This window comes from Oncorhynchus masou, chromosome 13, assembly GCF_036934945.1.
Source record: "Oncorhynchus masou masou isolate Uvic2021 chromosome 13, UVic_Omas_1.1, whole genome shotgun sequence".
Lineage (NCBI taxonomy): Eukaryota > Metazoa > Chordata > Actinopteri > Salmoniformes > Salmonidae > Oncorhynchus > Oncorhynchus masou.
Window position 1 is genome coordinate 61,306,740 of NC_088224.1, and position 14,570 is coordinate 61,321,309.

At 43.5% G+C, this 14,570-nt stretch overlaps 1 protein-coding gene across 2 annotated transcripts in view; it reads left to right on the top strand.

Moving 5' to 3' along the window:
- LOC135552771 (A-kinase anchor protein SPHKAP-like) overlaps window positions 1-14,570 on the top strand; it is an 80,223-nt gene that overhangs the window by 37,447 nt on the left and 28,206 nt on the right. For both annotated transcript variants that reach the window (XM_064984594.1, XM_064984595.1), the window contains exons 2-3: window positions 11,516-11,615; window positions 13,758-13,868. In XM_064984594.1, the coding sequence (XP_064840666.1) occupies window positions 11,516-11,615; window positions 13,758-13,868 (211 nt within the window). The remainder of the gene's footprint in view (window positions 1-11,515; window positions 11,616-13,757; window positions 13,869-14,570) is intronic.

The window sequence follows — 14,570 nt, forward strand, 5'->3', positions numbered from 1 at the left end:
GCAGATCTCTTTGCTAATAACCCGTTTGACTTTGAAGTTTGCGTGAGTTTGAGTTTGCGTGACCTCATCTCAGCCTATCAGAAAAAAAGCCTTTGGAAAGTATTCAGTCAGACCCCTTGACTTTTTCCACCTTTTGTTTACAGCCTTATTCTAAAATAGATTAAATAAAAATCAATTTCCTCAGTAATCTACACACAATACCCCAAAATAACAAAGCGAAAACAGGTTTTTAGACATTTTTGCAAATGTATACCCTATTTACACAAGAATTAGACCGTTTGCTATGAGACTCAAAATTGAGCTCAGGTGCATCCTGTTTCCATTGATCATCCTTGAGATCTTTCTACAACTTGATTGGAGTCCAACTGTGGAACATTCAATTGATTGGACATGATTTGGAAAGGTACACACCTGTGTATATAAGGTCCCACAGTTGACAGTGCATGTCAGAGCAAAAACTAAGCCATGAGGTTGAAGGAATTGTCCGTAGAGCTCCGAGACAGAATTCTGTCGAGGCACAGATCTGGGGAAGGGTACCAAACCATTTCTGCAGCATTGAAGGTCCCTAATAACTCAGTGGCCTCCATTATTCTTAAATGTAAGAAGTTTGGAACCACCAAGAATTTTCCAAGAGCGGGGGAGAAGGGCCTTGGTCAGGGAGGTGAGCAAGAACCCGATGGTCACTCTGACAGAGCTCTAGAGTTCCTCTGTGGAGATAGGAGAACCTTCCAGAAGGACAACCATCTCGGCAGCAATCCACCAATTAGGGGTTTATGGTAGAGTTAGTCATCAGTAAAAGGCACATGACAGCCTGCTTGGAGTTTGCCAAAAGGCACCTAAAGAATCTCAAACCAAGATTGAACTCTGTTCTGAATTAACCTTTATTTTTAACTAGGCATGTCGGTTAAGAACAAATTCTTTGGCTGGCCTACACCAGCCAAATCCGGACAACACTGGGCCAATTGTGCGCTTCCCTATGGAACTTCAGATTCGAACCAGGGTGTCTATAGTGATGCCTCAAGCACTGAGATGCAGTGCCTTAGACCGCTGCGCCACTCAGGAGCCCCTGAATGCCAAGCGTCACGTCTGGAGGAGACCTGGCACCATCCCTACGATGAAGCATGGTGGTGGCAGCATCATGCTGTGGGGATGTTTTCAGCATCAGGGACTAGGAGACGAATCAGGATTGAGGCAAAGATGAACGGAGCAAAGTACAGCGAGATCCTTGATGAAAACCTGCTTCAGAGCGCTCAGGACCTCAGACTGGGGCGAAGGTTCACCTTCCAACAGGACAACGACCCTAAGCACACAGCCAAGACAACGCAGGAGTGGCTTCGGAACAAGTCTCTGAATGTCCTTGAGTGGCCCAACCAGAGCCCGGATTTCCATCTCTAGAGAGACCTGAAAATAGCTGTCCACCAACATACCCCATCCAACCTGACAGAGCTTGAGAAGATCTGCAGAGAAGAATGCTTGTAGTGTCATACCCAAGAAGACTCAAAGCTATAATCAATGCCAAAGGTACTTCAACAAAGTACTGAGTAAAGGGTCTGAATACTTGTGTAAATGTGATATTTCAGGTTTTTATTTGTAATATATTTACAAAAATGTCTAAAAACCTGGTTTTGCTTTGTCATCATGTTGTATTGTGTGTAGATTGATGAGGGGAAAAAAACTATTTTATCCATTTTAGAAAAAGGCTGTAACGTAACAAAATGTGGAAATGGTCAAGGGGTCTGAATACTTTCTGAAGGCACTGTACTACAACTTCATACAACGTGTAAAGTAGTATGTCTGTACCATTTTCCATCTCAGCTGTGGACTCAGTGTTGTGTATCAGGTCCTGAAGCTCGGTTGTTGGTGAGTCAATGGCTCTGCAGGATGGCCTACTGTTTGAAGACAGTAGGTCACTTGGGTCTCTACAGACTCTACAGTCACCACAGACTCTGGTTCAATTCCAGGCTGAATCACAACCAGCTGTGATTGGGAGTCCCATAGGGAAGCTCACAATTGGCCCAGCGTTGTCTGAGTTAGGGTTTGAAAATAAATAAGAATTTGTGCTTAATTGACTTGCCTAGTTACATAAATAAATTCAGGAATTTGCGTCACCAAACATCAGTCCAAAATCTTGCTCAATCTACAGACAAGACACACTAAGACAATAACATCTCAGCTACCAGATTTCTAAGACATGGTCCTGTCGCCTTTGAAGGGTAATAGCTCTGGCAATGACCACTCTGAGACATGGTCATGCTTTGGAAAAAACAATGCATCAACAAGTCATTCAAACATCCTCACACATGCATGCTATGAAGTTGACAGAGTCCATTTCATTCAAACTATACCTGGTATGTCCAGAAACTGTGAAACACAGAGTATGTCAGAGGAGTTCTGTGAGTCATGGACAATTTTTTGACAGTAGGTTGAGGTCCGCTTCATCTTTTCTTTTACAGTTGCTTCATCAAATGTGTGTATCATCAGCACAATGGCCTTTCGACACTGCCCTTCTTCCCTCAGCCAGTCTTTGTCCGTGAAGGGGTCTCTGTCAGCAGCTGGTCCATCTCCAACCAAACACACAACACTGGTATAAATAGTCCAACCAAACCCCATTACACTGAATCGTGAGAGAAACCCCCATAAAAAACAAGTCTCACTCCCTTGTGAACACACATTCACATGCTTACACCCTGGCATGCCTGCACCCGAGCAAGCACAAACCATACACACACAAATAAAAGACTGAAGCTAATTTGTCACTGGTGCATGTTAGAATCTGGAAGAAAGGTTTAACAGTTGCAGGGACTGTGTAATGTTTAATGCTCCTCAGTCACCTTCACATACACAAAGCCTAATACATGTCATCTTCAATTACAAGTGACCGAGGAGGAGCATGTGAACAACATCAGTGCTATTTTAGACAGCTTTACAACTTGAAACGTTATGCTGTGTTTATCATTTGAACATTTAGTGATGTTGCAGTGACAGTTTCACTATCGGCAGAATGTGCCTTCAAAACAGCAAAACCATTTTAAAAAATGGTCTTACGTCACTTCCCCTTGGCCCTATAACCCTATCAATGTATGCAGATCCATAAGATGAAAGCTCCACGACCACACTGCTTACATCTATCCACACCCTTCAACCCTGCAAACATCAAAGGGTTCGGGCTAAGGGGAAGTGATAGGGAGTGAATTGGTACCCAGATTTATTTTGAACTCACATAGTCCGTCTTGCTTTTGGGGTCGGCTAGCTACGGGAACAAGGAAACTATTCCTCTTGCATATGGTTCCTTCACGTCGTTGTTCTGAACCCCTCCAAAAAGAAAAAATACTAGATTGGCAATAATACATGAATGCAAAACATTGATCTTAATGCGTAAAAAAACCCATAATGGTTTACCCATGATCCTCTGTCTTATTTGCAACCAATATCTTGATCATATTACGCTTGCTGCGGTCAGCCAAGCTTTTTGTCCAAGCATACTCATTCATGATCCTTTCACCTCCAGCTTTGCTCTGGAAAATGTCCTCAATCATCTAACAAAAAGCACAGCATACACAGACCCTAGTACACCAGGATTCTTTATCAAAATATGTTTGATTGATTCCTTACCTCCTTCTGAAATCCCATTCAATAATAAGACCTAATGTTCCTCTCCTAATTCATTGTTCTGTAGTTGGTTTTGAGAACGATGAGAAGAGGATATGAGGAGCCAAGGATTGACAAATTGAGAAAGAGCTCAGTGGTAGCCAGCCATCCTCCTGGAGAGCTACTGTGCAAGCGTTGGTTTCAGCCCTGCTCCATCACCTGGCTATGTCACTAAACTGCACATTAGGATCTATCAAGATTATTTAAGTCGATTAGAGCAGGACTGGAAAAATCCTACATACACTAAGTAAATCTCCGGGAGTAAACCAACCCAACATCACAAAGATGGAACCTCAGGAAGATCAATAAAGTATTTAGTTATTAAAAGACAATCCTAGAAAATAATGAAAGGCTTACTTTGGCTGGACTATCTTCCTCTGCTCTCCTTTTTCTGTTAGGACTTTGTGTCAGGGTGTCACGGCCTGACCTTAGTTCCTTTTTTATGTCTCTATTTTAGTTTGGTCAGGGCGTGAGTTGGGGTGGGCATTCTATGTGCTGTTCTATGTTTTTGTATTTCTGTGTTTGGCCTGGTATGATTCCCAATCAGAGGCAGCTGTTTATCGTTGTCTCTGATTGAGAACCATACTTAGGCAGCCTGTTTTCCCACTATGATTGGTGGGTAGTTGTTTTCTGTCTTTGTTTTAGTTACCAGATGGAACTGTTTCGGTTGTTATTTTTGTTACTTTGTATTTTAGTGTTCAGTGCTATTAAATAAAATGACGAACACTTACCACGCTGCATATTGGTCCGATCCTTCATACTCCTCCTCAGAAGAGGAGGAAAACCGTTACACAGGGTAAAAGAGTCGTCAGAGTCTAATGAACCACCAACATCCAAAGGAGCAGCTTGCAGAAGAGTTAACAGCCCGTTACATGAATAAATGAAAGCTCGGTTCTCAACAATTCTACAGGGATAATACAACCAAATTGCATATCTGTTTCCTTACAATTTGGTTGTTAGTCATACTCTAAACCCCATTTAGCATGCTTTAAATGTCAGGCGCAAATAATCTGCTATGAAATCATTAACCTACAATTATATATGGGATGTTGAGATAAGACATACAATTAATGGGTTCTGATGTGATCTGTGACATGCCACAGAATGTGTGATGTGTGACTCCATCCCTCAAAATCTTGGACCCCCGGAAAACTCCCCCTCCCAAAAGTCTGTTTGGCATTTAAATGTCTCAGCGGTGCCCCCCGCAGGCTTTGGGGGACGGGGTGGCCCCTCCTTTACTGTACCATCACTGCAAACACCAGAAATCCGTCTGGGTCCGGGTGCCAGACCTGGGCCAGCAGGATTAGATCTGGCCTGCCGGACTCTGGGCAGATGTTGGCCACATACTTGTGCTCGCTGGGATTGTATGAACGAATACATTGATCATATCTCTATACTGTAGAGAAATAACTCGCCATCAGAACTTGTTTCATTGGGTAAACACATTTTTAGCACACTGAGGTCTGGTCTCTGAAGAAGATACTGAAACACTTCAACTACTTTAGACCCAGATTCATCATAAACTTTTAAGTCTCTGGTAGGCAGGATACATTTCTTGACTAATTGAAAGTCATTAAACAACATTTGGATCGCTGTTAGGGTTTCTGTAAACAATTGCAATTGTGGCAATCACTCACCTCCTTCCAAAAAGTAATTGAAAGTCAATGGCTCTTGTGAAAAAATTAACTTCTTCTCATCTTTGTATTTCACTTGTACAGCCAGCAGCCTAGTCAGCACTACCCTGACACCGCCTATATAAACACAACTACGTCAACTTCAATACATTCTAATAAAAATGAGCCTAATGAACAACGCAGGACACAACATTGATATTCACACTAATGGTTGCATGCACTACATTTGCATATCGCGTATGGATTTCAGCATATGAGATTGCGATAAACATCTAGCTAACCTTGCAATGGTTAAATAAAATCCCTTCAACCGAACAACATATTCATTGCTTTCTCCTTGCTTTACTGTGCTGCACTTATTAACTATATATTTAGTAACACACATGAGGCAAGCACCACATTTGACTCTACAGTAGATACCGTAGATAGTACACACAAGGCACACATGCCTAGAGAATGTATCGACAGCTGACAGTTAACAACATCATAGCTACCCAGGCACACATCCATTACTAACCCTTCAAAATGTGTCATTACGTGTTTGTACCTCAGGACATTAATTTCCAATGGAACGCTGAGTTTGTCTTGCAGCATTGCGTTGCAGAGGCCGTTGCTGTACGTTCTGTGGGGTGCATACGTTGGATTTATCGAACGAATACATCAAGTTGTATGCGTTTACTTGACAGAATGAAGTAGCAAAATGTGAATGTTGAATTTTTGTTGCACACATATCCAGTCAACAAAATGTGAGGTTACATAATAAAAACAGTTTTGACTGTAGAATTTCTTTACATTTTGTATTAATTTATTTGCCATGTAGCATACATATTATTTATTCGATGACATATACAAATGAATTGTAAGAGTCTATAACATAATTTCCCGACCAAAATGCATAGTCTTGAAGCGATATGCTATAATAAATAGTTAAGATAGCAGAGAGTAGGCTCTTTCACCAATGAGACCAACATTGCGAAAGGTGGTCTTGATCGCGCTGTTGGGCCGGGACCATCCCAGATGAAAACGCAGGTCTGTGTGGATCCAGAGAAGTCGTGAAAGCAAGCAGGGGAGTTCCACAGTCTCATTCAAGAGCTTTGACTGTTTAGAGAGGAATTCCAAAGTTACTTTTGTCTGGACCGAAGCCAGTTCGATCACTTGTTCCAGATGGTTGGAGACAGGATCGCCCGGATGGATAACAACTACCGGGAGCCCATCAACCCAGTTGGACGCCTGGCGATTTGTCTCCGGTAAGCTAAATTCTAATACATTTTTAAAGGCTTTGATACCATAATTGATTGATATTAGATATATTTTATGTGCAACCTAGCTAGCTATAAAGGGCTCTCTAGTTAATAGCCCATATGTGACATCAGATGTACTTCTACACAATGTTCATTAGGACTATAACTTTTGCCAAAGTTGGTTAAAAATATTTTTTTAATGATGCAATGTTACCAAATTAAAAGAAAGTTGAGGTGCCTTCTGCCCTGATGAAGGTAGACTGGTCTTCTTCAGGACCCCTTGTTGTACAAAACAGTTACCATCATTGATTAGATTATTCTTGGAATCATGTACACTCTTAGAAAAAAGGGTTCCAAAAGTGTTGTTCTGCTTTCCCCATAGGAGAACCCTTTTTGGTTCCAGGTATAACCCTTTGGGGAAATGATTATACATGGAACCCAATAGGGTTCTACTTGGAACCAAAAGGGTTCTACCTGGAACCAAAAAGGGTTCTTCAAAGGGTTCGCCTATAGGGACATCCGGAGAACCCTTTTAGGTTCTAGATAGTACCTTTCTTTAGAGTAGAGTTGGCCTGGGCTAGTTTATTGATATAGTCACAGACTGAATTGTACAGTTTCAATGCATTGGTTGGTGGTTGATGAGTATTAGAATATAATTAGTAGAGCATAATAAACAGTAATGAGGTAGCTATATGAGTAGATAGAATATGTTGGTGGAATTCAAGTTACACACAATTGTGATAATTATTTTGAATTATATTTCTGCTTCTTGGCGACAGGGGACTCCCACAGGACAATCGGAGTTGGACGGTCCACGGTGGCAGGCATTGTCCCCTCTGTGGCACAAGCCATTTGGGACTGTCTGGTTGGTGAATATATGCATGTCCCCAAGGAGGAAGCCTGGAGGGCCATTGCTGCCGAGTTCATGGAGAGGTGGAGTTTCCCCAACTGTCTTGGCTCCATTGCTGGGAAATGTAGTAATCCAGGCTCTACCGTACTTGGGTTCGCAATTCTACAACTACAAGGGTACATATTCAGTTGTACTCTTGGCTGTTGTAGATGCCATCTACTGTTTCCGTTTTGTCGAATTTAGTGCTTATGGCAAGGGAAGTGATGGCGGGACCCTCCGGGACTCTGCCTTCGGGCCAGGCACTTTAAAAATGTTTTTATTTAACCTTTATTTAACCAGGTAGGCTAGTTGAGAACAAGTTTTCATTTACAACTGCGACCTGGCCAAGAATTAAGCAAAGCAGTTCGACACATACAACAACACAGAGTTACACATGGAATAAACAAACATAATACAGTAGAAAAAGTCTATATACAGTGTGTGCAAGTGAGGTAAAATAATGGAGGTAAGGCAGTAAATAGGCCATGGTGGCAAAGTAATTGCAAATAACAATTAAACACTTGAGTGATTGATGTGCAGAACATGAATGTGCAAGTAGAGATACTGGGGTGAAGGGAGTAAGATAAATAAATAAATACAGTATGGGGATGAGGTAGTTGAATGGGCTCTTTACAGATGGGCTATGTACAGGTGCAGTGATCTGTGAGCTGCTCTGACAGCTGGTGCTTAAAGCTAGTGAGGGAGATATGAGTCTCCAGCTTCAATGATTTTTGCAGTTTGTTCCAGTCAGTATGTTTGGCAGCCATTCAGAACCGTCCAGAGTAGTGATGCTGGACGGGCGGGCAGGTGCGGGCAGGTGTGGGCAGCGAACGGTTGAAGAGCATGCATTTAGTTTTACTTTCATTTAAGATCAGTTGGAGGCAACGGAAGGGCAGTTGTATGGCATTGAAACTCGTCTGGAGGTTAGTTAACACAGTGTCCAAAGAAGGGCCAGAAGTATACAGAATGGTGGCGTCTGCATAGAGGTGGATCAGAGAATCACCAGCAGCAAGAGCGACATTGATGTATACAGAGAAGAGAGTCGGCCCGAGACTTGAACCCTGTGGCACCCCCATAGAGACTGTCAGAGGTCCAGACAACAGGCCCTCCTATTTGACACTTCATCAGAGAAGTAGTTGGTGACCCAGCTGAGGCAGTCAGTTGAGAAACCAAGGCTGTTTAGTCTGCCGATAAGAATGTGGTCAGGATGGCACATTGGAGATTCCACCACCAGCATCACTCCCTGGAGCTGGGACCCGTTCCCCACGTTTTTGTCGGTGACGAGGCCTTCCCTTTGATACCCAACCTTATGAGGCCCTACGTTGGACGCCAGCTGCCATTGCCAAAGCCTGTAAGGATCTTTAACAAATTACTATCCAGGGTAAGGTTCGTTGTTGAATGCGCCTGTGGGATTCTAGCAGAGAATGTATTGTAGAGTGCTTGGTCTCAGCCCCTCAAATGTCGATGCCTGCGTGAAAGCCACATGTGTTCTCCACAACTACCCGTGGAGGTCATTCCAGGAGCCGCTCCAGATGGAGATGGGCACGCCAAATGGTTACCTACCTGATGTCACCAGGGAAGGTGCCAACAGCGCCCCCAGACAGGCACTCCAGGTGAGGGAGAAGCTGACCACCTACTTCTCATCGCCAGCAGGTGAAGTCCCGTGGAGTGAATCAACTCTTTTAAGACTCCCCTACCACAAAGGTTTATTTTAAGAACCATCCACCGTTGTCCATAAAATAGCATTTTTTCACAGATTATTTTATGTCTCATTGTCTCTGTTCATTTCGAATTTATATTTAAGTGAAATTTGGGAGTAAAGACCACACCTTAATCCCTTCCCTCTCCCATTAACGTCAGTATTATACACACCTGGCATGGTACATCAGGTGAGCGGGAGCACTAATTAAGGTTATACGACATACAGTTAGTATGATAACAAAGGGAAAGGGTAACCTAGGGTCCATACAAATAGTACAGTTTACCACCATCTTCACTAGTCTGACAAAATGCTGGTGGAATTTTTTTATTTTCAACTTTCTTGTCTTAAATCTGCAAAGGCGTAGGGAAGAAATAAGCTGATTAAGTCTAAATGAGATATTAATAAAGAAATGAAAGACTATGAAGACCTTAGAATTTAATAAGTATTCAAGTACAGGAAAGAACATGACAGGTACAGTGGGGCAAAAAAAGTATTTAGTCAGCCACCAATTGTGCAAGTTCTCCCACTTAAAAAGATGAGAGAGGCCTGTAATTTTCATCATATGTACACTTCAACTATGACAGACAAAAATGAGAAAAGAAAATCCAGAAAATCACATTGTAGGATTTTTTATGAATTTATTTGCAAATTATGGTGGAAAATAAGTATTTGGTCAATAACAAAAGTTTATCTCAATACTTTGTTATATACCCTTTGTTGGCAATGACAGAGGTCAAACGTTTTCTGTAAGTCTTTACAAGGTTTTCACACACTGTTGCTGGTATTTTGGCCCATTCCTCCATGCAGATCTCCTCTAGAGCAGTGATGTTTTGTATTACCAGGACGTGTACTCAAAGCATGCGAGGGCCAACTGGCAGGTGTCTTCACTGACATTTTCAACCTCTCCCTGACTGAGTCTGTAATACCTATGGTTCAAGCAGACCACCATAGTCCCTGTGCCCAAGGAAGCGAAGGTAACCTACCTAAATGATTATCGCCCCGTAGCACTCAAGTCTGTAGCCATTAAGTGCTTTGAAAGGCTGGTCATGGCTCACATCAACACCATTATCCCAGAAACCATAGACCCACTCCAATTTGCATACCACCGCAACAGATCCACAGATGATGCAATATCTATTGCCCTCCACACAGCTCTTAAGTGAGAATGCTATTGATTGACTACAGCTTGGCGTTCAACACCATAGTACCCTCAATGCTATCACTAAGCTAAGGACCCAGGGACTAAACACCTCCCTCTGCAACTGTATCCTGGACTTCCTTACGGGCGACCCCCAGGTGGTAAGGGTAGGCAACAACACGTCTGCCACACTGATCCTCAACTCTGGGGCCCCTCAGGGGTGTGTGCTCAGTCCCCTCCTGTACTCCCTTTTCACCCATGACTGCGTGGCCAAGCATGACTCCAACACCATCATTAAGTTTGCTGACGACACAAAAGTGGTAGGCCTGATCACTGACATTGATGAGACTGCCTATAGGGAGGAGGTCAGAGACTTGTCAGTGTGGTGGCAGGATAACAACCTCTCCCTCAACGTGATCAAAACAAAGGCGATTGATTGTTGATTACAGAAAAAGGAGGACCGGGCACGCCCCCATTCTCATCAGTGGGGCTGTAGTGGAGCAGGTTGAGAGCTTCAAGTTCCTTGGTGTCCACATCACCAACAAACTATCATGGTCCAAACACACCAAGACAGTCGTAGAGAGGGCACGACAACGCCTATTCCGCCTCAGGAGACTGAAAAGATTTGTCATGGGTACTCAGATCCTCAAAAATTCTATAGCTGCACCATCGAGAACATGGTTGCATCACCGCCTGGTATGGAAAGTGCACGGCCTCTGAAACACAAGGCAATGCAGAGGGTAGTGCATACTGCCCAGTATATCACTGGGGCAAAGCTTCCTGCCATCCAGGACCCACCCAGGACCTTCCTGCCACCCAGGTCTCAGAAGAAGGCCCAAAAAATTCCCAAGGACTCCAGCCACTCTAGTCATAGACTGTTCTCTCTGCTACCGGCACGGCAAGCAGTACCGGAGCGCCAAGTTTAGGTCAAAAAGACTTCTTAACAGCTTCTACCCCCAAGCCATATTGAACTGTTGATCAAAAGGCTACTAAGACGATTTACATTGTCCCCACCACCCATTTATACGCTGCTGCTACTCTCTATTTATTATCCATGCATAGTCACTTTACCTCTACCTACATGTACATATGACCTCAATTACCTTGACTAACCGCTGCCCCCGCACATTGACTCTGTACCGCAACCCCCTGTATATAGCCTTGCTACTGTTATTTTCTTGTTGTTCCTTAATTATTTGATATTTCTATATTTTTTGTGTACAGTAGGCCCTGACACAGACACACTTTGTTCTCCTCCTGCAGTAACTTCCAGTCGTCAGCCATGTTCGAGAGCTCTGAGTCGGCAGCCGAGGGAGTCAGCACAGACAGCACCCTGGGATCCCCCATCACCGCCTGCAAGAAGGTAAATACAGGGGGACGGTGTGTGTGTCCAATATGTCCGGTAAATATTAATGTGTGTGTGTGTGTCCCTCTCCCTGGTGAGGGAGAGTTTGTGCCATTGCAACAGAGAGTAATGATGGAGGACCAGGTGTTTCAGGTCATCTAGTTGGATTCATCATCTCACTGTGCCAAGGAGACAATGAGAGAAATGGCAAAGAACACTGGTCTCGGGGAGATTACATTGAGTTTCAACTTCTTCTGTTCTGCTCCCCCTCCTTCATCTTGAATAAGGAGCTTTGTCAGTCGATATAGCTGCTTGTTCAGTCACTTCATTAGTAGACGGGTTGTCACGTTATTAAATGATTTCCACTGAGCCTCGCCGCTTTGCCGCTAACATACAAAAACAATATTACATCACAGGAGGTTGGTAATGGCTGGAGCGGAATGGCATCAAATACATCAAACACATGGTTTGATGCCATTCCATTGGTTCCTTTCCAGCCGTTATATTGAGCCATTCACCCCTCAGCAGCCTCCACTGTCTTACATGTAGTATTGGTAATAGAAGTGTCCACACAATGACACAAAACTGTATGGCTTACAAGTGTGTATTTATAAAGACAAGATTTCAACCCTAACTCTAGGTCAGGTCCCCTGACTTGACAAAGACCTAGCAATCTAGATATTGCCTTAATAAAATACATGTGGGAGAATAATATTATTTTAACTGGTGAACATTTACTGATATCAAGCTCCTGCTCAAGCTCCAGTATGAAGCTGGGTTATGTTCATTGGTGCACATCGACGCAAAACATTTTGTAACGGAAGAAAAGGGCAATTATTGGACAAGTGGAAATAGCACATCCCTGTTTTGGGCGGTTATCTCCCATTTTGTGCCTAATGAACACAACCCTGCCCTCACTCCAAGCTCTGCCAAATTGTGATGTCATGACCATGAGGCCGTCTGAGTGTGAGTCATCTCTACCTGGCGATGGTCCAGAGCAGATGGACAACACCAGAGGGAGATAGTGCAGGACAGGGGCCCAGGGGGCATGATGGCATCAGCCTAAAAATACACTATGGAAATGATTATGATCTCTATTGTTTTGTAACCTGACTACCCATCCACATCGCTCTGGCCAAACGCCACACCCACTAGCGTTTCTTTTCCTGGATTTGCTTTCCTCCCTGCTTTCAGGGAGGTTGGGTTAAATGTAGAAGACACATTTGGGTTGAATGCATTCAGTTGTGCAACTGACTAGTTATCCCCTTTCCCTTATTATAGAATTTCCTTCAACCTCATGGCTTGGTTTTTGCTCTGACTTGCGCTGTCAACTGTGGGACCTTCTATAGACAGGTGTGTGACTTTCCAAATCGTGTGCAAATCAATTGTAGACTCCATTCAAGTTGTAGAAACACCTCAAGGATGATCAATGGAAACAGGATGCACCTGAGCTCAATTTCAAGTCTCATTGCAAAGGGTCTGAATACTTATGTAAATAAGGTATTTCTGTTTTTTATTTTTAATAAATACGCTAAATGTTTTGTCATTATGGGGTATTGTGTGTAGATTGATGAGGGATTTAAAACAAATCTATTTTAGAATGCGGGTGTAACGTAACAAAATGTTGAAAAAAATCAAGGGGTCTGAATACTTTCCGAATGCACCGTACGTGTCCCTCTGACAAGGTACTCTTGACTCTTGAGTGTCAATGAAAGTGGCAGGTCAACAGGACTTGACACTTAACGCATAGCGTCCATTGAAACAGCTCGCGGGGGAAGAGTAAAAACACAGTAAATATGTGGAGAGTAAATAGGCTAACTGACAGGCTATTGATCCCTCTCACAGAGGAAGGTCCCACAGAGCACCTCCTGAACAAAGGGCCTGTAGAGATCTTTATAGCCAGAGGGTAAATACTAAGGTTGTCAGCTGAAGGTGAATGGGATCTTGTGTGTGTGTGTGTGTGTGTGTGTGTGTGTGTGTGTGTGTGTGTGTGTGTGTGTGTGTGTGTGTGTGTGTGTGTGTGTGTGTGTGTGTGTGTGTGTGTGTGTGTGTGTGTGTGTGTGTGTGTGCGTGTGTGCGTGTATTTGTATGGTATACATTCTGAGAAGGAGTTCAGTCATGTGTCTGTGTGTAAGAGTGTGAGTTATCTGTTTCTTCCAGGTGCTGTGCAGTAGCAGTGTGCTGGACTCGTCAGAGTACTGGCTGAGGAATGAGAAGGCTCTGTGCAGGCTGGGCCTTCTGGAGGATGACGCTGAGGGGAGATATAACACGGTGAGCAGTGTGTGCCTATTTGATTTATAACTATATGACTGCAACCAAATCTATGACAATGTATAGAACTTTGTAGAACAGGAATTCTCCCTTGGGTACTCGACTGGTAAGCGTTGGTGTTCTTACTAGAAAACAAAGGTATCACTCCGTGTGTCTGTCCTTTCCCTCAGTCTCATGCTCTGAGTCAATTAAAAAGCATTTTCATCTTCCCATTTCAACACAATGTGTCCAGACTGGATGAGGAGCAGGGGTTAGTTGTGTGTGTGTGTGTGTGTGTCTGTGTGTGTGTGTGTGTGTGTGTGTGTGTGTGTGTGTGTGTGTGTGTGTGTGTGTGTGTGTGTGTGTGTGTGCACCCTCTTCTGTTAACCAGTATTATCACAGTAATAGGCCTGTGGCCATATCAGCTTAGTGAATTACAGACTCTGAGCCAGGAGTGAACAGGGTCTGTGTTAGTGAGTGTGTGGAATGCAGATGTAATAAGTTTGGCTGGATATGGTATTTCTTTACTCCGCCGAGGGTTTTGGTTGGGGAGCGGGGGAAGGGTTGGTTTATTAGTGTGTTCATTTGGATCATTTATGGAATCGTCTAACATGGTCACTTTTATCAGTGCGATTGTTACAATGTGATTGTCATTGATTACACACTCAGCGGCAGCAGAGGTATTCAAATTAAGCTCGGAGGTCGTGTTTACGACAGGTTCAA